The following is a 24,867-nucleotide window of genomic DNA, read 5'->3' on the forward strand; positions in this document are numbered from 1 at the left end:
TCTTAGCAGTGCTCTATGACTTTAATCAGACTGTTGACATTTCTTGTTGCCATCGGTAGTTGGAGGGTTAACTTTAGTGTTGTTCACATGGACAGAATACCGGGCTGTCGCTCGTGATCCAAATGCTGCAGTTTTTGTTCCCGTTAGAATGGACAGAAATAACCCAGTAATTGATGATTTCTATATTTTGTCGACCAAACAATGTACCGGTACTTTGAATCCGAGCCCTCCACCCTCCCCCTCCCCTCCTGTCTGTCGTTATAGATCCTTTTCATCAAATTAGTCCCATGCCAATTATGTTTGATATGGCGTGGGGGGAGGGGGGGGGGGGGGACTAACAGGACAGTCACCTGTGGATACATCACTGGTCACTGGGACCATTAGTGGTTGGGACTGACACGGGATGTCGGCTCTTTAGGCCTGCCACGATGGGCACGTGGATGAAGACCGCATGGACTGGCATGGCACCTTTAATCACTGACCAGACAGTCATGCCATCTTGCTTCACAATGGACCAAAAAAGACACAAAGAAAAGAAAAAAGAGAGAAGAAGAAGGAGGAGGGGAAAAGAGAGGAGAGAGGCCTTAATCCACTTTGCGTGCACAGAGAGATGATTCACTACCAAATTTACTCATCATGCGAGTATGATCAGAAAATTTCTCTTTTAGGCTAAGGGGTACACTAAAAGGGAAACTGATAAGTTTGTCTTGAGTGAAACTATTCATTGATACTGCCTTGAAAATCATTGTGAATTTGTAATTTTACAGAGTGCATTTTATTGTATGTGATATTTCAATATCATATGATTAACAGACAGGCATAGCTCTTAGGCGTCCACTACACTTCGCTCAAAGAAATGTTTGACCACCAGTTGTGTAAATCATCTCTTTTGTCTATACAAAGTGATGAGAATATCAAATTCTAGTTTACTTTTGTGTAGCCAGACTGGCCTCATCCATTTAATGCTTAGGCCAACTTGGTAAGTGTAGCAGCATCTGAACAATATCCTTGCAGATTTGCTGAAGTCTTTATTCAATTTCTTACCCCACAGCAATAACAAAACATGAGGTTAGTGACCTGCACCTTTTTATTGACCCTCGTGACCTCACCCTCTTTAGATTCTGTCTGCCCCCATATAAACTTTTGTCAACACACAAGCAGACCCATACCTGAGGTGGAGAAAAAAAAAAGAAGCACAGAAGTACAAACAATTAAGTGATAATTAGATTTTCAACAAGTAAGTTCCTGCAGACATTAAGTTATAATGACCAAAATGCCCCCCCCCCCCCCACAAAAAACATATTATATATTATTTATTGTTTCACATGGGGGGGGGGGGGGAGGGAGGGTTATCAAATGGGTGGGTCTGTATTGTTAACCTGCCAAAGTACAACATATTTGAACTTCAGGTTTATTGGAAAAAAAAAACCTGCTGTGTTGACTGGAAAATAATTTGCAAGTAGGCAACTCTTGAATCTTTGAATGAATAAACATGGACTTTTTTTTTACTTGAAAATTGATTCATTTCATAAGAGGTCATGGTTACTGTGTTTTTGATCATCATTAAGGTGTTAGTTGAAGTTATAATACACATCAATATATTCCTATAAATTCAATTTATTTTCCAGCTGTGTGAAGTTTTTTTTTCCTTCATGTTCTGCATATATGTAGTATATAACAGACTCATTATTTTGCAGTATATGCAGTTTTCTGAAGAATGCAAGCAAATTAGCAATGTTTTTCGAGACAAGCACTCCAAAGTATGTGGTGTTGACAATGTTGTGGCGTGCTTCCAATTGCCTGAATTGTGACACCCCATTAGCTCTGTCAATATTTGATAACCTTGATTATTCATCGCACTAACGGTTCCAGAGTGAGTAAGGAGGAAGAAGACCAATGATAGACAACCGATGTTAAAAGTGTTTCAATGGGCAATTTCCGTGTCTGTAGTTGTCACATTTGACTGTGCCGAAATAAAGCAGAAAAGGTTTTTTTTTTTTTTTTTTTTTTTTTTTTTTTTTACCACCTGCTTTGCATGGCAACTGGTGCAATTCTTTCTGCTTTTGATTTGTATTATGATGGTAGAATAATGCATAGTGTCTGCCTAGCTGCCAGGAAACAACAGCAATAACAACAACGGCACCCCCCCCCTCCCTCCCCCCATAAGAAAAACCCCAAATTCAGGAAATAAACCTTTGAAAGACAGCAATTCTATCAGAGTGGAGTTGCTCTCTAGATGAGGTGAATGTAGAGCTGCATGAATCAGTAAAACGGTTTGATTGGCTGTGAGTTCATGCCAGACACGAAGTTATATGGATTTTATGCAATCTCCCCCAAAATAAGAGATGTTTTTTTTTTTATATATCTTCAGAATATACGATATACCTTTTTTTTTTTTTGGGGGGGGGGGTGGACACTGAATTTCAGTTATCTCTTGCTGTGGAGAGATGATTGACAATTGGCAAGCTGGTATATTATTTCCGCCACTTGAATTAGATATTATTATGTAGGCCCTACAGTGTATATTACATATTATTGTATAATCATTATATTCTATATAGGGATATGAGTGCAAAGAAAAATATATATTTTCTGTATTCAGATTTTGAACGAACTGCATTGATTTCTCTTTAGAAAAAATAGTAAAGTGTGTATTTCTTGCCGAAAGTCTGCTGGAAGTCAGGCTATAAGCAGGACATTTTTATCGCACACGGGCACAAAATTTTCGAGTTCCTTCCTGTTGCCATGTATAATTGGGACTCCTTTCAAGTCTGTTATGGAGGACACATTTCCATCCTGTCGTCGTTATGAAGGGCACATACAAAATGAGGACATACTACAGGACTGTGCCACTGTGAAGTCTCCCTCATCAAACATCTAAGATAGGCTGTATATACCACTGTACATTACTAATATGAACAGGAATGGTACATGTGTATGTATGTACATACATATGTGTTGTTGCATATAGATGTATGTATATACACGGTATACATACAGATATGTACATACACATGTATCTGTACACATTCTTTATACATACAGTTTGTGTGTTTGGTAGTGTCTTCATGTTTTTCTTAATTTCACTCAGATCACATAATCACTTTTGGAGAAATGTGTATAGGGTCCAGTTTATCTTTCCTGGTCAAAGCACATACATTGTATGCGATAGAGATCAGTTACATGTACCTCCCATGGTATGTGACTATGAAAATAACATCATCTTATCAGTGATTCAGATACAGTACTCGTAGTAATTGTGAGTTAATCAGGCAGGAATGATACATTTGTGTTTTGTGGCTACAAGAAAGTGAATGTATGGTTTATTTTTTTCCTGTTTAGTTAACGTTTTTGAAGGACCAGTACATGCATTTGAATGACAGGGACCTCTTGTGTTGTGGAACACTGTGTTGGTGAATCATTGACTTCAAGGAGAAATCACGGGCACAAGGGGATGCTAAATTTAGCCCAAATTCAATGATGATGGACATGGAGAATATATGCCTGGCTTCTTTTCGTCTTTCTCTCTCTCTCCCTCTAATCTCCAGTATGAACTAGGATTGTAATGATGGGCTGTCATAAGTCTCAATCAGTCCATTTGTTTGCATTGATTTATAACTATACCTCCAATTATCCGTCAGTTTGAATGCTTGTTGTTGTTGTTGTTGTTGTTGTTCATTTTCCATCTGTGAAAGATGGCTGGATAGCCCATATTCAGCTACACTAAGCTGGTCTTCCATGGGGTCCAGTTGGCTGTGGGGTGGGAGTGGGACCGATTCACCGGGTTAGACACCCTGCTCTTTGCGATGAATGAATGAAGCGGGATCTTTTACGTGCATGAGCTGTGACTCTCTCATACACGGGACCTCCATTTTATGTCCTATCCGAGGGACAGAGTGTTTTGCCTCTTGCTAGAGGGGACGGTATGTTTACACACAACATTGCTCAGTCCAGACTCGGGTTCGAACCCGGGCCGCGTGATCGTGAGGCAGACGTGCTACCGACTGAGCCAACTCACAGTGGAAACCATTAACCATGCAAATTTCATGGGGGGGGGGGGTAAAAATCTTCTGTCATTTCATTGTTGCCCCCCTTTTTTTTCCAAACTTCTGTGATACGTTATTGTAAATCACAAGACCACATATTATATTAAAGGAAACATACTCGACCTTGTCACACATCAGCTGGTATGTATTTACATCCTGTTTTTGCCTCTCTCACAAAAAAAATGATCAGAGATATCACTAAATTCAGGGATGATACCTGGCATTAAACTTGTCATATTATCTTCATTTGATAACCTACCTTTTGATTCTATAATATCATTGTTTGTTCAAACAAACAAACAAAAAAACCCCAAAACCAACAACAACTGTAACTGCATAGTGCATTATATGCAGATGCATAACCAATGAAATATTCTTTCTATGCCTCTTGCATTGGTTACTGCATGAGATTTGTTATGATGCATATATATACATTGCTACACTTTCCAAAAACTTGGGCCTGAAACAGGGATGGTGAGATAATCATCTATGATTAAAAGAAAGATAATGTCTTAGTTCAGACTTTAAGGGGGGAAAATTCCACATTATTTGGAATGAGATACTCTTATCCTCAGAAAACTCCCAGATTAAACGACTTGATATGGGCCTAACAGGATGTGCATCCTCCTTTTTACTAGACTGTGTATGACTTCAAGTGAAGGCAAATGAATTGGATCATATGATTTCAGAAATATATCTCTCCACGCCTCTTCTAATCTCATCTAAAGGAGCCTGTAGTGACGAATCGAGCCGACGTGCGAATCATTTCTGCGCTGCAGATTTAGTAAATTCTTTGTTGATTCAGGAAGTGCTAATTGTATGGTTGGGATGGAGTTGCCTTTACAAGTGTCACATTGCTCAAAAACCCAATCACTTTTATATTAATGTGAAAGGGTGGAGGCATAAGATATATTCCGTGAGGGGATTTCGATTCGATGCATGAAGCCTTTTTGTGGAGCACTTGAAACAGCAGCAAATGCATTTTGCTGCTGTGATTATTCAGCTTCACAAAAATTCAGTCAGTAATGAAACAGCTTATGCTTGCTCACAAAATGAATGCTTGAGAGAAACTATGGTGAGACATATCAATTTGTTACACCCGTACCATGCCGCCGTCTCCAGTTCAGGATGACAGGAATCGGCAGCCTGTGGGATTTTCTAAATTTGAGAATTTCTTGGCAAGCAGAAAGTCTTCCACCTCCGTGCTTGGAGTGACACAATTTCCCGAATGTTGTCTGGACCGTGTCACGGTCGTAGTGGAATAGAAGCCGCCCTCGATCGCCCCATCTCCTCTGCCTGAGTGCTGGCAGAAATCTTGCGTGCGGCATCCTTGACTAGAGTGGCGTGAAATGAGTTCTCTTCCAAGCCCGAGTTGTAGGGATGTTCTAAGTCAGAAATCTAGTTGTAATAATTCCCATCCAGATGTCTGCCCTGTGAATCTGAAGCTTTAAAATGAAGCTAGGCAACTATGAAAAAAAAATTCAAGAACCACTTTGCCCTTTCAGATAAGAGAAATGTGGATTGAGTGAAAGCAGCATCATTAGTAGAACATATCAGTGAAAGTTTGAGGAAAATCTGACAATCGATGCAAAAGTTATGAGTCCAGTCCAGTGAGGGAGTTCACTGTATTGTTGTCCACACATACATCATAACCTCTAGTAGTCTCCTCATCCAGCGGTTCCAACAGCAAAACTTTAAAGATTCATAACTTTTGCATCGATTGTCGGATTTTCCTCAAACTTTCACTGATGTGTTCTACTAGTGTTGCTGCTTTCACTCAGTCCACATTGCTCTTTGTGTTAGGGTTCTCTTCAACAACAAAAAATAGCAATTCATCTGTTTTTCCCTAAAAGATTTAGTTATTTATTGTAATTTGCAAATTAGAATTACCTCAGAACAATGAATTGATGTAGCTGATGAGGACATCAGCTTACTGTGGTAGCTGCAATGACATCATGCAAAAGTTTGACAAGGGTTTTCCTATGAAATGCAGCCTCAGGTGTGCCGCAGTTCAAAGTTTTAGAAAGGATAAGTGGCTGCCTAGTGGTCACTTCTTAGCTCTCTATAACCCTTTCGGGACTACCATGGCAAAATGTTGTTTGTCATTTGTGTGCACAGGGATGTCCAGTTGCACTGGTAGAGTTAACAGTGAGTGAGTGGGTCCATGAGGTGGGGCACCAGAGAACGAAACTGAGAGCCAGATGATGATTGGGGAAATGTGGCAGTGATTTCCACAATGAAGGCGTGGAAGGATTGGATAGGGTACTTCACACAGGCGTGGAGATGTGATTTGGCCAGAATGAGTTCCAGACACGCCGTCGATGACTACAAATGATGCATATAATTTCAGGCAACTCTCACGCTTCCTTTAAAAAAGAGAGAGAGAGAGATCTTAGGTATTAAGGCATCGTATATTATGCTGTACAAAAGCAGACAAATAATGACAGAAGTTTGAGAAAAGAATGTGTACATAAGAGGTCCATGCAGAGCGCAATTTGGAAAGAAGTGCAAACGCTAGTGAAAGTTGTTCGATATCTTCCTTTCTAAACAGCAACATTATGACAGATACATTGTGGAAGCAAGAAAAAAAAAAGATAGGGAAGCTATTAGAAAACCATGGATTGTAGTGTTTGCTCTTTTCTCTCTGTCTCTATGATCTCATGGTCTCATTTGTATGTACTGTCACTCATGTGAGGCTAATGGGCCTGAGAATAGCGATTATGTTCCCATTCACGCCGTCCTGCACGTGTTTAGACATCCCACCAACTTTTCATTTTCCTTGGTGCTTGTGTTATGGTACAGTTTTGACGATGCCTTCACGCTCCAACACCTAATGCTGCCGGTGCCGATTGGGGAAAGTCTTTTATTTGTACCAGCAATAATCATCCAGGGATGACAATGGCTTTAATGCCTCTCTTCACAGGCTTTCAAATTTTATTGAAGTAGAAGTTTCTCACATAGTGATGAAATAAACATTCTCGTGTTTCATCATCCCCCATCAGCCAGCTCAAAAACAACTTCCAGTTCTACATTTCACTGCCTTGAGGATTGCACACTAGTAGTTTTATCATCATTTGATGACTATGTTTCAATGACCTACAAAATATATTCCCTCAAGAGCTCTTAACACAATTTTGTAATAGATTATTTTCAGTTGTATGTAAATTACTCATGCTTGTTTGTGGCTTGTACATGTGTGTGTTTGTTTCTTGGATACATTTGTTTATTTGTTACTTCTTGGTCAGAGATGTTTGAGTTAGCATCTTGGTTTAAAGGACCAAACTTAAACTTGATTAATATTTCCTTAATGTAAATTCATAAAAGATGAATCATAGTGGCCACCTCCTAATCTATCCTGTTTTGATGATAATATAGCCACCTGTTATAGACCACGACTTAAAGTCAAGTCATGTTGCTTAAATAGCTAAAAGAAAAAAGCAGGTGATTGGGAATTTTCTTGCAAAGTCCCCTTTCGTATGTCAGAGAGATTCTTTTTATTTTTCGACATTTTGATCTTATTTCCTGGGGAAGAATGATTCATAGGGTCACAATGGCCATATCTTCCTCCGAATTAGATATCTCTACTGATAGGAGGAACGGCTTGAGAGAGATCGCATCAGTTGATTAGACGGTGACATTTATGAATTCCAGCCAGGCAATCGTGGGGAGTGGGGGGGGGGGGGGGGGGGGGTTTCCAAGTGTCTGATGTCTTGCTGTTTGTGCAGTCAAACCCCCCACTCTTGTCTTGAAATGATGTCAAAAGAAGGTTGCTATCAGTTTCAAGGGTGAGAATGACTGATACCACCTTTTAAAAAATGAGCATTGCATGATATTAAAGTCATCTTCTAGACAGGTCTTTATCTTTGTTCTATATAAGCTAGTTCGGAGTTAGCTCATGGGGGCATTGGTACGAATGACCTTTCTCTTTTCTCAGTCGGTTAGGGGCACTTCACTCTTTTTAGAGCAACGTAATGCATAAGCTTTACATAACAATTAATATGGGATTCACAATCCTGTTTAAACAAAGAATAGAGTTGCGTAGACCAGATGAGCACAACGATCTGTCAATTTACACTTGGGAAAGCATCCATTTCATTATTTTGCATTGAATGTATTGACAATCTCTTTCTATTGATATTGCCAAATACCACTTTTGCTGTCAGGTGGATGTGCTGGCAAGCAGCATTTATAAGTATCTCATGAATAATCATTACATTACAGATGCTTATCCCAGTGAATTTAAAAACCATTATGCCTGTTGGTCCGAATGACCTTGTTTCTGCTCATGCGCAAAGTTGAACTACGAACTGGCTTATTAACATCTTCTATTCACAGTATCATCTTCAAGACAGGCCTTTATCACATGCCTTTTTGGTAAACTGTTATATGTATTTGGATCTACAGTCCACAGTTGATGATATGTTATTCTTCTTCAGAGTTCACTTTAATGATCCTACAGCCCATTCTGCCATCTCTTCATCTTTCTATATCTTTGTCTCTCTAGTTCTCCTTATCTCCCTCTCATTCTCATCCTCATCCTCTATTTCTGCCCAAATCTCTTCTTCATTCATCGCTGGTGCTCTCATTTCTATTCATCCATCCCTTCCTCATCCTTTTCTTGCTCATTTGTTTTCATCTATTTCACAAACTCAAACCCATAATTTGATGACCTCTCTTCCTGTCTAGTCATTTTCTTCCATTTTTCTCCTTACTTGAATGCCCTTTTCCGTTTCTTTCCATCCATTTAACCCACTGAAGAAGAGTCCCGAGTCTACTCGGGCAAGTGTCTATGGGAAATGCGTGTTGTAGCAAAATCAGCCCATTCTCAATGGGTTAAAATAGATAACTGTATGATTTTCCCCATCTGTTGAAATCATTTATTGATTCTCTTCATCTTTGTCTCTGCTTTAGTTTGTTTTTTTAGCTGTACAACTTGCTTAGTAATCTTCCTACAAAGTTAGTGTATGTTATTTCAGGAAAAACCAGTGAGAACGAGCCATTTCATGTCATTGTAAGCCAGAGGATGCTCAGCCAATGCCTCATGTGTATGCGTGCATCTGATATCAACGTGGAAATGACTTATTTTTGCCGTACGATGTCATTACATGCAGGAAACTCTTGGAAGATCTTGAGCAGTGCGACGAAGATCCCGTCAAGTTGGCCGACTGTTTCCTGGATGTGGTAAGTTTGTTGACGTCATCCAAATCAGGACTCGTCATCTGTCCTAAATTAGACATTGATATACCAAGCAATGTTCCTGCAAAGACCTAAATGGTGCAAGTATTCAGGCCAAGTTATTGAACTTATTACGATGTTTACCTGAATAGAGCGTGACGTTTTGAATGTGGTTGTTTAAGATGTTAGTCTGATTATGATGGCAATGCCGCTGATGATACTACTACTACTACTCCTACTACTAAATTACCACCACCACCACCACTACCACAATTACTAGTTACATAATGATGATAATGATAAGGGTAATAATGGTGATGATGATGATAATAATAATGATAATAACAATTATGATGATAATTAGTAGTAGTAGTAGTAGTAGTAGTAGTAGTAGTAGTAGTAGTATAGTAGTAGTAGTAGTAGTAGTAGTAGTAGTAGTAGTAGTAGTAGTAGTAGTAGTAGTAGTAGTAGTAGTAGTAGTATTGGTGGTGGTGGTATTGTTAATCTTATCATCATCATTCTTATAATATATAATCATTATCATGAACAGTCTGAAAATGTGTTAAAACCAGAAGAAATGCCTATATGTTTATGGCTTCAATGCAGGAGAAAATTTTCTCTTTTTATCGCAAGATGATGGTAAGAAGTTTTCCTGTCATAATTTCGTACTTTGTCATCCTAAATTGCCAGATATATAGGGCCTACCAGATATGCCACATTCATACTGATCGCATGAGAAATATATCCCAAACCACTTTACAACATCGGAATCATGTATGCCTAAAGTCTTTCCTATAGTCAAGAGTACAATGTAGTAGGCATTTGCAAAGTCCTTGAAGTGTTTCCAGGAAAAACATTGAGAGGTTTCACACTTACAAATGACCTTGAATGTAATCACGTTCCACAGAACATGCTTCTCATTGTGTGTAGAGATGCAGAGCATTCACACACAGAAATTAGTCTCAATTCCACCTGATATTAAACTGAAAGTCGCATTTGAAACTATAGTCAACTTTGACAAAGAACTCTTCATTGCACTTTAGTCTAAAGAGTATGCCATGTGCTCTCATTATAATGAAATCAAATAGAAGGATAAACTGAGAAGGCTTCATAATATTTCTTTTCTTTTTATTGTTGTTGATAAAGTGCTTGAAACCATGGTGAACCAAATGCCCCTGAATGAAAAACAGTGGGTCAAAAATTGTTTTGATGAATAAGGAGCAAGCATACAAACTGTTTTGTTAGCCATTGGTCAGTCAAAGAACTTGTTCAAGGATACTTGAAGAGAAAGTAAGCAGTTTTCTTATTTTTGCTTCACATTCCAATTTATAAACCGGCACATTTATATAAGACCACGTTGGGTATCTGTCCACACACATCACATGGCAGCTAGGAGGACGGTGAACAGGTGCGAAGGGAATATGTTGCTCCAAAACATGCAAATTAAAAAGGTTTAGTGAAAAATTGTTTGTGCTTTTGATCTTCTTGTGACAAAAAAAGATACCTAGAATACATTGATCAACTGGGGAATGTAAAAATATATCTCTCAATGAAGTTATGAGCTAGTTTCAGAACTGCCTCAGACCTGCATACTGTCGTTGCGTGGTGTTTCTTAAAAGGATGATCAAAGAAGTGATGATCTCACTACAGTATTTCTCTAGACTGTCTTTAAAACGAGGTATGAATGGTGTTAAGGAAGCTATGAATGAAATATTTTTTGATTTTTGAAAAAAAAATCATTTGTTTATTTTTGTAAAGCAAAAGAGACGAAAGCATAGTGCAAATGAATTTACACACAAAAAAAAAAGTTTTGCTGTTGGAAGAATTATGATTGTGTGCAATCCAGTACACGGATCTTGAATCAGACTTGAATCAGGCTTGAAGCAGCCAAAGAAAACAGGAAAATGCAACTTTTCGAAGGTGTTTTTGGCATTAAGCAAAGGTCAGTTCGAATACCATGATCATAGATTAAATGACCCAGTTACCATTCTGTCCAATTTTCCTCTCGTGAGCGAGCGGGATTTGGAAGAATTTAGTTGATTCAGGCATTCTCTGTGGTTATAAAAGTGGTTAGAATTCATCTATATATTATCAGCTGTGCAGAAGTGATGAAAATGAACTGTAAGAGAACTTTTCCCCCCGGAAAAGAAACAAAAAAGTGTACATTTTATTCAGATGTCAAGAGAAGAAATTAAATGAATGAAAGTGGTAGGAGTTTGTCAGCAATTTTGTGACGCCAGAGGGCACCACCGTACTCAGGGCAAAATTTAGCACTCCAGTCTCCACCATGTTTGCTGTAAAAGTTTGAAACGAGGTTGGGGCAACGGCAGAAAAGAGTCGGCTGAACTGTCTCCTGGATTTTACACTGTCTGTCATTTGAACTTGTACTTTACTTCCAAACCACCAAGGACAACATCTGCAGGGACAGATTGCCCAATTCTTTTTATGGCTGGTTGTGGCCTCTTTTACCAAGAGTGCAATTACCATTCCCTCATTGAAAAATCCCACCCACCTCAGAATCACACCCCATAACATCACCCTCGACCCTAAATAAAAAAGTGGGGGAAGGAATCCCTAAAAAATTAGTGGTTCCTTTTGTGCCAAGAGGGATTACGATCCCTCTTGTTTCTACCCTAAAAATTTTGATGGTGTTTTCCCAATAAATAGCACCACTTTGAGTGAACTCTGGCTGCTCTGTCAATGGCAGGGTCGAGCACTCTGAACTTGTCACGGTCGGTCGGGATAAAGACGATGCAGCAACCAGACAGTGAATGGTCTGCATACCTCAGCTTCCATTGCCAAGGGGAAGGGTTTATGCCTCCCGGGGGAACGATGAAAGGCCGTATGGAAGTCATTCCAGGATTGTAGTGGTCATTTAATGTGACATGTCATATTTCCATATCACTTTAGTTGTCTCCGCTCAGCTTTCACTACCCCCCCCCCCTTTTTAAGTTAGTCATTTACTGCTTTTACTATTCAGTCACCACCCACAATGGTTGATGTTGTGCGAGAGCCCTGATATTCTCTTTTTCATGACTGTTCTTGTCAATATTTTTTCAACACTGTCTAACTTATTGAAGAAATATGAAAAGTCTTATTGAAAATTACAGATACATAGCACCATGCTGTGTTTTAATTGCAACAATGACTTTTTTGGTTGTTTTTAAAGATACAAATGACAAAAGAAAAACACTCCAGGAGCATATTTCAGGAAGAGGATTTAAATTTTGCCAGCTACCCTACTTTCAATGAACACCACATCAGTTTTGAATATTGCAACTTGCAGCTATTGCAAACTTCTTTGTGAAAGGGGGCCCCAAGTCGACCATCTAAACTTTGTGATGTGTGTAACTTGAAGTTCACTGCTACCTGTGTTGTAACATGTGCAAATGTGAAGCATTTGGGCGGGATTGTCATGGGGCTCCTATCTGTCATTACCCGCGAGTATTATCCAGCACTTTGCCTCATTACACAAACATACTGGCTTCCTCTACATCCCAGCGGTTCCCCTCCCCTTTCCCTCCCCTTCCCCTCCCCTTCCATCACCCTTCTTTCACCCCTCCCTGCCCTCCCATCATCTCTTTCTTCCGGCGCCGATGATGATGATGATGATGCAAATGCCAGCGAGAGCGCGGCTATCAGGAATCAATTACTGGCGGTGATTAATGTTAATTTGGCTCCCACCAAATCGCATCAAGCAGCGTAGCCGACATGTGAACTCTTGGGGTTTTTTTTTGTTTTTTTTCATTTGATTGGTTGTCATGGTCTGGGAGCCAGGCAAGCCACTGACCAAGTCTATTTTAAAGGCCATGTCACGCATTGGATAAAAGATTGAGCACAAAGTATCCCTCTGCTATCCCACAATTTGTTTAGAAGACGATGTCATGTCACATGTGAACATGAGTATAATGACAGTTCTGTTTCAGAATCAAAATCAAAGATTCAACATATCTACAACATGCAAATCACAATATACATTGTGGATAGTTCTCCTCATTTAAGTATTTCATTAAAAAAAAAAACCACTTGTATATAGCTTTGAGATGATGGATACAATCATGTTTTCTTGGGGGGGGGGGGGCGGTGGAGGGGAAATTGACATATAATGCCCCACTTGATTTGAGCCACAGTCTTTATACTTGCATGAATGAATAGCAGTCCCTGATGGAAGTGGAACGCTGGAGGCATTCACGCGTCAGACTATTCGTCCAGGCTCATTAGATGTTTCATGATCCGATTGAAGTGTGAGGGTTGTTGGATTGATGATGCCGTAAAGATTGCCATCAATTTGAAGCTAAAACTCGCCATGTTTGAATGTCTGAAGTTGAGCTCCAGTATGATTTTTTTTTTTTTAAATCAAACAAACACATGATCAGATATTAGGGGTACATTGCAGTTCATGTTTGCCATTCACCCCAGGGGTCTCACGCAGGTATGACCTCATCGTAGCCTAAATGGACAATTCTGGTGATACGGCTTGCCACAATAATTCGATTCTGCCATTCTTCATCATAATTGGGTCTTTAACCCGCAAAATTGATTGCCTTAATAGAGGAATTGAAAGATGCATCATGTGCTCTGAAAAAACACCATGGAATGTAAATTGAGTCTTCGTCTCCCATGAGCCGGAGGCAGTTTGAGTTGAAGTTAAACGTACGCTTTTCTGAAACCAAATTCCATCACTTGCTGTCGTAATATGGGCCGGAATTAGTTGTGCTAACAAAAGTAAGGAGACTTTTATGAGGGCTTTTTAGTATAAATGTGCATATGAATATTGAAGTATAGATATTTTGAGAGTCTGTTCTTGTTTATCAACAAAATATAATATTATCTTTTAAAGTACATGTACTTCACATGAAGCCTCACAGCAGTGTTTGTAATCATATCTCTTCAAGAAAAACTGTGAAAGTTAGTTCTGAAGGCTTGATAATGCAAAGTCAGAGTTAAATCAAGCAAATTTCAAAACTTTCAGTAGATATTTGTATATTGGAAGTTATGAGAACAGTTATTCCGCTGTTGTGAAAATGTTACAGTTATGAATCATATGTCAGTATACCTTATGTAGTACTAATAAATCATTTGTTTACTTCATGGTATGAATGTGAAATGAATATGAAGCCCACTATCTAGTATCTTGCATTTCTTGTTTATCTAATATTCATTCTGCAGCACCAGTAATCTTTTTCTTCTTCTGACAAATTCACAATTTCAGGAGGAGAATTTCTGCATCTACACGCGGTACTGCACCAATTACCCGAAGGCGGTGGACGTGATGACCGAGTGCATGAAGGACCCGGTCATATCGGGATTCTTCAAGGAGCAACAGGCCCAGCTCAACCATGGCCTGGCACTGGGTGCCTACCTCCTCAAGCCGGTCCAGCGGATACTCAAGTACCACCTCTTGTTCCAGGTATAAGAAGTTGCAACATCCCTCTCTCAGCTCTCCTTTGCTCCCATCTCTCTAAACCTCGCATCTTTAGTCTAGTAGACCACGCCCAAAAAGCAATCGATCGGATAATCAAAAACAACATATGAGAGAAATTATGCACATTCAAATTCAGATTCAAATACATTCAGAGTTTTCTGAATGGAACATATCACAAAATGAAATACAATCATTTTCTTTGCTGAAAACAATAAGACATACTATCAGTACAGTCAATGTAACTAAAATTTACATGTACAATAGACATCATGTTGATTTAAAGCTATTTTGGATTAAGGAATAAACACTGATCTGACTGAATTACGGTTGAATATATTTTGAGATTAGAATGCAGAAGGCTGTCCATAAATAAGCAAATAGCATGAAGAAATGACAACACCCCCCAAAAAAACAACAAACAAACAAACAAACAAACAGATAAGCACATCTTGTGTGTACATAGCGAAAAACAAGAACGAAAATATACACCTAAAGAAATGAGTGCAAGTGAAACCCAATGAAAGCATAATAGAGATCATTTTCATCTGCCCTGGCCTGGCTTCCGCTGATGAAAGTAGGGGAGGGGCACTCCCTCTCCTGCTGTTGCCCCACCCTTGTTATTTGGGAAAAGGGCATACAGAATTGCAAGACCAACCAGTAGAAATGCCCCCTCTGTCTGACTGCCATGTTTGTTGGCAGAAATCAATGGTGGGGCATATTTGTGGCAGGTACAAGCTCAGGGGGTGTTCCCGTTCTGCGGTAGTGGCAGGCTCAGCTTGCGTTCTCCACACCTACTGGGACAATGCTTTGATTAATCCATGTATTATTCCCAGGGAGGTCATTTTCATTTTATACCTATTGGATGTATGGTGTGAGAGTGATTGTTGTTAAATAACAAAATATCTTCACCACACTCTTAACTTTGATGATTTCCTTCATGTGAGCAGGTGTGCTCCGTGTTAGCTGGATAAAGCTGAATCCGTGACAAGATATTTTACAAGTGACAAAACATAGTTAGTACAACACTGCAATAAATTGATGCAAAGGATACAGAGCATTCACACTGATTTGATAACAAAAATGAAAAAAGTTTAGTCCAATTTTTTTTTTTTTTTTTTTTTTGTTTAATGCAGGCCAGTGGGGGAGCTCTGGGCTAGTGGCGTTACCTCATCTTAAATGTCATAAGTGGTCGCAACTAGTACCAATATAGAATATGAGTTTAAGAGTTGATAAATGCAGCAACTCAAGAAATGCGATCCGAAAGCTGTTTGCAAACACATTTTTTTTTTGATAGGGGGAATTGAAATGTGTTTCAACCATGGGAAATTTGAATAATGCAGCCTGTGTCTAGTGGTTCCAATAAGGTGAAATCCCTGACTGTAAACCTTCTGATATGCCAATAGGTGAGATCTTGTCGCTGTCATGTTGTGCCTCAGTGTGGCAAAGGGGTGATAAAAAAAAGGGGATTTTACCGTTCTGTCATGATTTCCATATAGGCAGGTGTATTACCAAGTTCATAATATGTCAGAAAATCCGTTTGATATATGCCAAAGGCCAAGATCTGGAGTTTCCCTTGTGAAACTTAACCACCTTCAATTTCTCACCATCACCCCCAAATCACCCATCAACTTCCCTTTACGTGCTTAGAGTTGTACATTGAAGGGCATTACCCACCAATAGTCCCTCTTTGGGAGAAATGAAAAATAACACATAGGTGAACAGACAAAGGGCATCAGAATTACATCTGGATGATAATATCTATTCCAAATAAGAATGGAAAAAATAAGGAAATAGATCAGTATCTTTACAGTGGTCCCCATAGTGAAAGTATGAATTTTTTCTTGTGCTTTATATGTTGTGATAGAAGCAGACAAGCATTGGTGAGTTTGTGGGAAGGATTTGTGGGGGGGGGGGGGTTCCATCTATGTGCCTATTAGTTTTGTTTTGTTTTTTTTTTTCTTATTTGCATCTCTTTTTTTTTCTTAGTAACATGTAGAATAGTTAGTTACATGAATAATTCACCAGGGTAAAGTAATAGAGCTTTTAGCATTTTCAGTCCTCGAAGAGACATTTTTTTTCCTATCTTCATTTCAGAATGGACGCTCATTGTTTGATTGATATCCGTATCAAAACTATGCAGACAGGAAGTGAAACAAAGTGGATGAATAGATGGGGTGTATGAACAGATTAACAATGATTGATACTTTATGCTAGGGATCGATACATGAATAGATAAATATATACATAGAGAGATGAAGGGTGTTTTAACATAGAAACTGGTTCTATTGCATGTTTTCATTTGTAATTAGTCAAGTCAATAGGTTTAGATGCCCATTATTCCTCATTTAAAGATCCTCAAGTTTGATGTGCATGCAATCTGTCAGTGTCATCCGAGAAAGGAGAACTCTCAAAGCACTCAGAAGTGAAACTCGTAAAAGCTAGCTCTGGAAACAATTGTGAGTCTGTCAAAGAATAATTGAGAGTGAAACATTTATTTATCATTATCAAAGCATAGTCCTTGTCTATTAAGATGATGGCATCAAAATAAAGCAACTGTTTTTTCCCCTCTAACATCAAAAAGAAAAAAGAGAGAGAAAATCAATGTGTGAGCGTATCGCCAGGCACAGTACATATAAATGTATGTATGTGTATACATATACACAAACATGTAAGTGCAGTGCATATATACATATATATATATAGAGTGTTCGTATATAAATATTGATGCCATCAGAGTGGTGATAGCAGATAAGAGTTGGGAAAGAAGGAAAAGGAAGTGTAATATATCTATAGACTTTTCTCAAGTTTAGCTGCAGAGGGGGAGAGCTCTGGAGGTCAGATGGAAAAATACCGGCCAGTAGAAATAATGCCGCAGAGAAACGAGTTATGTTTCCTCTCTTGGCACATGACTGTGCCGAGGCGATTGCGATCTATTGACGTCAAAAAGTGCCAGGAACCATGGGCGAGCTGCTGCCGGGTTCCAGTTTTGGGTTACACGTTGGGGATTAGGGCTGTCCAGGGCAAGGAGGAAAGAGTGGCAAAGTTTTGTTGGTTTTTTTTTTTTGGGGGGGGGGGAGCGGGGAGTTGGTGATGGGGTGGGGGAAGATTTTGAGTTGAATGTGTTGGAAAGTTTCTCCAAAAGGTTATTTTGTTGTTTGTTTACTTGTTTGCCTGTTTGTTTGTGTGAAAGGACTTTATAGAAATTTATCAGAGCAATGCTGCAGAACCAGAAGCCTTCGCAGCGTATTAGAGCTGACAGCCTTTTTCGTAGCATGAAATGTTCGCAAATTGCCACAATGTGTATTGTGTACACAAAACCTTTTGTGTGCATTTTACTTTCACGAATCCTGGCTCCTCACGAAATTCGCAAAGTTATCATTCACAAGAAAAATTTCTTGTTTTACGGTAGGTATTTGCTATCAGTCTTGCCAGTTCCTTCATGCTATTGCTTCAGAAGAAGAATAGGGGAATGGGGAATACACTCACAAATACACACACACACACACACACACACACACACACACAAGCGTAGGAGAAAAGTTCATGGGGAATCTCTGAACACACTTTATCCAGGGAGGTTTTCTTCCACCTCCCTGCTTTATCTATCTGCAGACCATGACAGGCCTGCCCTTCCCCTGTGGGGCATAGAGTAAAGGGGGGGGGGGGGGGGGGACTTGCAAAAGTCTTTAGCAGGGGTGGTGCTGTGGGGGAGGTTTCTGAGCGCATTTGGTTTGCGCCCGGACCATGACTATCGCAAGACTTCCTGTATGGGTTGTCCTCTCCTCCAGCACTTGTTTATTAATCTGTTCCTCTTGTTAATGATCTTTAATTTTTAGTCTGTGCCTCATCTGGAGAAGATGCCAAAAAGAGAACTAATAGATTGCAATAAAAGAGGGAGAACACTTTTTCACTTGACCATTTATTATGTCTGACCATGGAGCTATGTTTAGTAGCTCCATGGTATAGACTGTGGCTATCTTCCTAGGATCTCATATTGTGAAAGAACATATGGGTCACAATATATTGGAAAATGGGACTTGGCTATGATATTCCTTGCTATTACTCTAACCAACTGATATGATTGAGGGTGATGATGTTTCAGTACGACCCTAATTTGAGATGCTGGGACATGTCTTGTTGTAATTAATGCCTTGTGATTGGCTTGTTCAAGCAGATCTGTATTTTTTGCAAATGGCAAGATATTCACCGTCAACTTATCAATGTTCCAGAACAGCGTGAAGCGTTAATATCAAAGTCTAGGCTATATATACACACCATGTTAAAAGAAAAATTTTTAGACTCCTCGCAGCCATGATCTGAGACACATCCACTCAATACAGAAATAACATGTTGCATGCTGACATACTTTCCCAAGGAAAAGGGTTAGTCAGCCTTTGCAATGAGCAAAGCACATCATACACATGGTGATAACATTTTACAGCTTTACTGTCGCTGAATTTTATAACTCTGCACACTTGCACGTCCCCCACATAATTATGCCAGGTCTCTTCAGATGTGAAGGGCTAGCAGTATAAATGTGTCATTGCAGAGGATGTTGTTCCAGCAAAAAACAGCCTCATAATTTGAGCATCAAAAACGTGAAAGTTGTAAAGTTTTGGGGGTAGCACTAATTAACTAAAGATCATCCACTCATTCTACAAATCTGAATCTCTATCATTTTTTTTTCATCAACATGTACATATTAAACCTCAAATCAGTAGTTGTCTCCCCCCCCCCCCCCATCATGTGAAAGAGGTCTCACCTTCGAAGGCTACAAATTTATGAAAAAAAAAACAAACATGGGGAATGTTCCCTCAACAGGAAGATTGTGGGATTTAAGAATAACATGGAGAAGTGACAGATGGGGAGGGGGGGGGGCTAAGGATTGGAGGTAACAGACTAGTGAAGAGCCCAGCTCAAGAGCGAGTCACATTGGGCTGAGATAACATCACATGCTTGTCGCGGAAGTGGTCGTCCTCACCAAAACATTTCCTGTCGGCTGCTCTTGTTCCTCCTAGGTCCTTACCTTAATGAGACGAAAGCTTTGTAATTGATGACAACAACAAGAAATAATCTCTCGTAATTATGCAATGAAGCTCAAGGTTATAGTCATGTGAGCTAACAGTTAACCACCTTCACCCCCACTCTGCTGGAAAGTACCAATAGGAAAAAGGAAAGGGAAGGAAGTTGTCACAGCAGCATTTGTCTCCACTCTTCAGCCGTATTGACCAGTCAGTCTCCAAATCAAATGAAATGACAGATACTTTTTTTTTTTTCAAATGACAGACACTTTGATGAGAAACACAGACTGCTGTATGTAGCATTCTCCCATCTAGTTACAAAAATTGGCTAACATTATGGCAAATATGTTTGAGAATGTTCCATTTTAGGGCTTTGCATGGTACAGTGTATGTTACTGTGGTGTCTTTAAAAAAGACCTACAGAGCATACACACCATTACACAGAATACAATCACAAAAAAAAAAAGTGACGGTGTTTTGAATTTGATATGTTGATATCAAATCTTCAACTTTGTAAACAAAACCAAAACTTGATTATTATTATTAAAAACATTGATTTAATTGTACTTGATTTGTTTCGACTTGAATGATTACGTGTCAAAGTAGCAGAGTAAATAACAAAAAAAAGGGTTGCTTATGTGACAAATACGAGGTATGTATTTGACAAATTAGATTGTTTAACCATTGTAAGAAGTACAAGTCATAAAGTATAAGAGTTATTCCTACTTGAAATCTGTAAAAAAAACACATGTTTGGTTGTGTTTTGAATGATGTCACAGTTGATCTTAAAATGATGTTCGTCATGACTCATAAGATAACAAGTGCTGAACCTTGACATTTAGTGTTCAATTTCTCCATCATTTCCTGTATTCATCCCATTTTTTGTCCTACACCCTATCTCCTGCTTACTCCCTCTCACCTTCTATGCCTTTTTTCCCCTACCTGTCTGGCCAGGATATGATGAAGCACTTCAAGGGGGAGAAGGGCCAGGACGTCATTGCCCTGGCGCTCACGTCCATGACTAACGTCGCCTGGCACATCAACGACATGAAGCGGAAGCATGAGGCGTCGGTCCATGTCCAGGAGATCCAGAGTCAGCTCCACGGCTGGCAGGTACGCAGGATGCGACGATGATGATGATGATGATGATGATGATGATAATGATGTTGTGATGATGTGATGATGATGATGATGATAGTGATAATGATGTGATGATGATGATGATGATAGTGATAATGATATTGTGATGATGTGATGATGATGACGATGATGACGATGGTGATGATGATGATGATGGTGGTGATGATGATGATGGTGATGATGGTGGTGATGATGATGGTGATGACAGTGATGATGATACTGATGATGATGATGATGATGATACTGATGATGATGATGATGATGAGGACAATGATAATGACAACAATAGTGATGATGATGGTGGTGGTGATGACGGTGATGATGACAATGATGATGGTGAAGGTGACGATGTACCCCTTGTTTCCTTCCCCACCCATCTCCCATATCCTGGGTTTGGGGGTTTTCCATTCACCCACCCTTTCTCTCCCCCCCCCCCCCCCCCCCCCCCAAGTGCTGACTGTCTCTGTTTGAGGCAAGCTGTTTCTGTCTATCACTTGTTCTCATTATTTTTTCCCTCTCTCTCTCTCTCTCTCTCTTGTGGTTAGAGAAACCATCAGGGAGACAAGTGTAAGACAAAGTAGAAATGAAAGGCATGTGGAAATGATGCAGAAATCTGTCAAAGAATCAGAGATTTGTCCACCCACATCTAGATCATGCTGTGAATCTTGTTTACTGAAAGCAATACTCTGTTAGTCGGAGGTATCTGCATTTTAGACTCAATCCCCAGAAAACCCCATCACATTTCCTGTAATAAACCGCTGTATTGCTGCCAGCACAGCAGTTGATGGCATCTGTATGTGGTAAAGGGTGGATGGGGTGGGGGTAATGAAAGGGGAGTGGGGGGGGGGGGGTCAGAGTTTAGGTTTCAGCATATGCAGGTACTTAGCTGTTGTTTTGATCAGTGTCAGGAGAAAGTGAACAGTAGCAGGTGACCTTAAGTGACCTCTTGTGGATTGTGGGCATTCCCAGGCCTGTTCCTCCAGTCCATGTCATTGTGGTCAAACCATCTCTGAACAGCGGGGATGGAGAGATTGATGTCTCTGAGGTGACCGATTCAAGATGGTTTGTCACAGTTTGCGAGAGCTTATCTCCCAAAGTCGGAAGCACTGTAAAACGCATCTTGCATCACTCACCTCTCTCTGCCTAGCTCTCTCTTTCCTCTTTCTAAGCTCGTCAGGTTAGATCTGCACTATTGATAAAGCAGTGGCAAAATTCTGTGATTTATTATTGAGCTAATGGTGTTGGTGAAGGTGCAAATGATGTGTTTCAGGCATATCGGCTTGAGCTGTCTCTCCGTCTTTGGCGTAGTATTTTCTCGTTCAGAAAATGGTGAGAGTGTCTTTGTCTCAATCAGATACAGACAGATAGATCCCTCTTCCTCAATATTCTCCAAGTTGGATAAGATCTTTATCATAACCTGGTGGCCAAACATGCTTAGGATATTGGGTTCAAAGGTGCAAAGAAGGCAGCTCAGTTGGTTTTGAATAGGTCAGAGAGGCGCCGGCAGCACCTTCAATTATTTTCTAGGCCTGAATGTAATCTCCAGGTACAATCATTTGCATGTAGAAACTGGGCGATAGAATCTCGCAGAACTATTACATTGATTTGAATATGGTGAAAGTGTCAACATAGAGGGAGCTGTTCCTTCGGAGTGCCATCCCTCTAGCTTACACAGAGGGACTGCCTTTACCAAACATCATCAAGTTATATCGCAGAGAGCAGGAAAATTCAAGAGTTTAAAAGATACTGCTTGCATGCCAGCTATTGCAGTGGTAGTACAGTAGCAAGATTGTTCTGTGCTCAGAAAATGCTCACGTTAGTCTCATACTGAGATTATTCCTATACTGAGATACGAACGGGAGGTTGTATGAGGTAGCGGAGCACAGTCAACCCTTAAACTCCCAGGCTTGATCCTCCCTCGCCACTCAGCCCCACAAACACCCGAGGCATGTACATATCTGTACGTTCCTCACATCACGTGGCCATGTCTCACCGCAAAGGCATCTGCGGTCACACATTCATCTTAGTCTCTCCCCAGCCTCTCCCACACCCCCCCCCCCCCCCATCCCCCCACTTCCCATCCCCCATCCCAATCACCACCCAACCTCAGAAGCTGTTGGCTAGTACAGACATGGCATCAACATCATTTCAATCATGGAAACCAAGAGCGGCTCCTGAAGAGAAGGAAGCATTGCAGATACCTGTGCAGTCACTGTGGTATACATTTCTTCTTGCAATGACATCATACAAAGCAAACAAAATCAAACAGTGCAGCAGAAGCAGAGAACAAATGGTTCTGGATCCAAATAGAATTGCATTCATGCGCAAAGCACTACAGTTAGGAATTAGTACATTCCCAGAAATTTAGATAGGAGCATAGAACTAGATATGTTATACAGCTCTTAAAAGAATTTTCCTAGTAATGCACAGATCATTTAATACAATAGTCATGAGATTAGGCCATCGAACTTGGCTATGTTTCGTTTTGTTTGTTTGTGTTTTCAGAAATCATTGTAAGATAGCAGAAACCCAAGCCTGATATGCAGGCGCAGACATGGTTTGTTTGTGACTGGTATGTTGGCGCGACCACAAGGTAGCCAGCCCTTGATAGTCTCCTATCTTACGTCATACAGTTGTCATCACATGTTTGGTCATGTGATCTCCTGTGAAGGTTGTGGACTCCGATAATTTTCGCAAGGTAACAGACAAAGTCCAAGTTAAAGCGAGCAGGTGTGTGTGATATGCCCGAACAGTCCCTGTTAGCTGCACGAAATAAGTGATTGGCAGTGGTGTATTAGTGATATGTACCCATAAAATGTTCTTATTATTATCATTCTAACAGGGGTAAATGTATCCACCTCTGTGGGGAAAATTAAAGGTAAATATGTAAGGAAAGAAACACTTTGATGCCTCATGATGAAATAAAAATTAGGTCATATTCTGTGAATGCACAAAAGACCAAACAAACACATGTATATCTATTTCATTGGGAGGGACAGGGAGGCTAGAAATGAGGTCAGATATTGAGAATGTAGAGTGTTAAACATGAAGTGCTCACACTAAGATTTCCAGAGAAGTTGAGTCAGATACCATTTTCCAGCATTAAGTACCATAGTATAGCCAATTCAGAATCAAATATTTTAACTTATCTTTCAGTCAAGTACATGTGCAGCATAAAGCTATGAAACTGATGATGCTGGCCCTACAACTAAATTTGTTTGTTTGTTTGTTTATTTGTTTGTTTGTTTGTTTGTTTGTTTGTTTGTTTGTTTGTGTATTTTTTATTTCCTGTGTTTCCTTCATTCTTTAATCGGCAAGGAAGAAATGGGTGTGGGAAAGGGTTTTTAAAAAGTGTAGAATCTTGTCTGTTTTGCCATACAGAAGATTAGGGATGCTTGTAACACTCAAATGTGCTATGACTCATGCAAGTTTACAATGAATGTCTTGTAATCAGGATATTTTACCCAGATGAGCTCCATAGCAGAGAGGCAGCTGCCCGATTTTTCTCTTCCCAAAGTGCTGAAACTGAGAAACTGGGGAGATTTCAGAAATATCTTAGTGCACTGGGAAGGAGTAAGTAGAATCAGACATAAATCGGTTGTGATTGATACCGCCTGGTTTAGCAGTCACACAGATTTGGTAAAAGCAGCAGGCAAAGTCGACAGTCTCAAGTCATTTTGCTGTGATAAGGTGACCATGTTTCGCCCTTCCTGTCCACATGAAGGTGGATATGTGATTGGAGAACTTCGAAATGAAATGGTTGAGAAATTGATCTCACTAGGGAGACATAGAAAGGGAGTATCACTTAGGGCTCCAGAAATCTGTTGATTCTCTGCATAGGGAGATTTTTGGAAGTTCTACATAATATTTAGGCTCTTTAACCCAGTTACCTCAATCGAATGCCTATCTTACAGTTGTTGTGAGCCCCAGGAAACATCCTTAGCATTGAGGAGGATTAGTGGAGGGTTTAAAAGTCGTATCATAGAGGGCGGCTGCTTGGTGGCTGTGTCGATCTCTCCCAGACATTCCTCCGGATGTAAGCTGTACTAGCTTTGGTGAG

The 24,867-nt window shown here is 39.9% G+C and overlaps 1 protein-coding gene across 1 annotated transcript in view; it reads left to right on the forward strand.

Moving 5' to 3' along the window:
• Window positions 1–24,867, forward strand: part of LOC139714011 (uncharacterized) — a gene marked incomplete at both ends in the record, with an annotated part of 56,368 nt that overhangs the window by 8,589 nt on the left and 22,912 nt on the right. The window contains 3 exons of the mRNA XM_071625736.1: window positions 9,158–9,227; window positions 14,434–14,631; window positions 20,622–20,780. Coding sequence (XP_071481837.1) covers window positions 9,158–9,227; window positions 14,434–14,631; window positions 20,622–20,780 — 427 coding nt within the window. The remainder of the gene's footprint in view (window positions 1–9,157; window positions 9,228–14,433; window positions 14,632–20,621; window positions 20,781–24,867) is intronic.

The sequence above is a fragment of the Diadema antillarum genome, unplaced genomic scaffold (assembly GCF_040938485.1).
Source record: "Diadema antillarum isolate AM-2024a unplaced genomic scaffold, OU_Dant_1.0 seq00002131_RagTag, whole genome shotgun sequence".
Lineage (NCBI taxonomy): Eukaryota > Metazoa > Echinodermata > Echinoidea > Diadematoida > Diadematidae > Diadema > Diadema antillarum.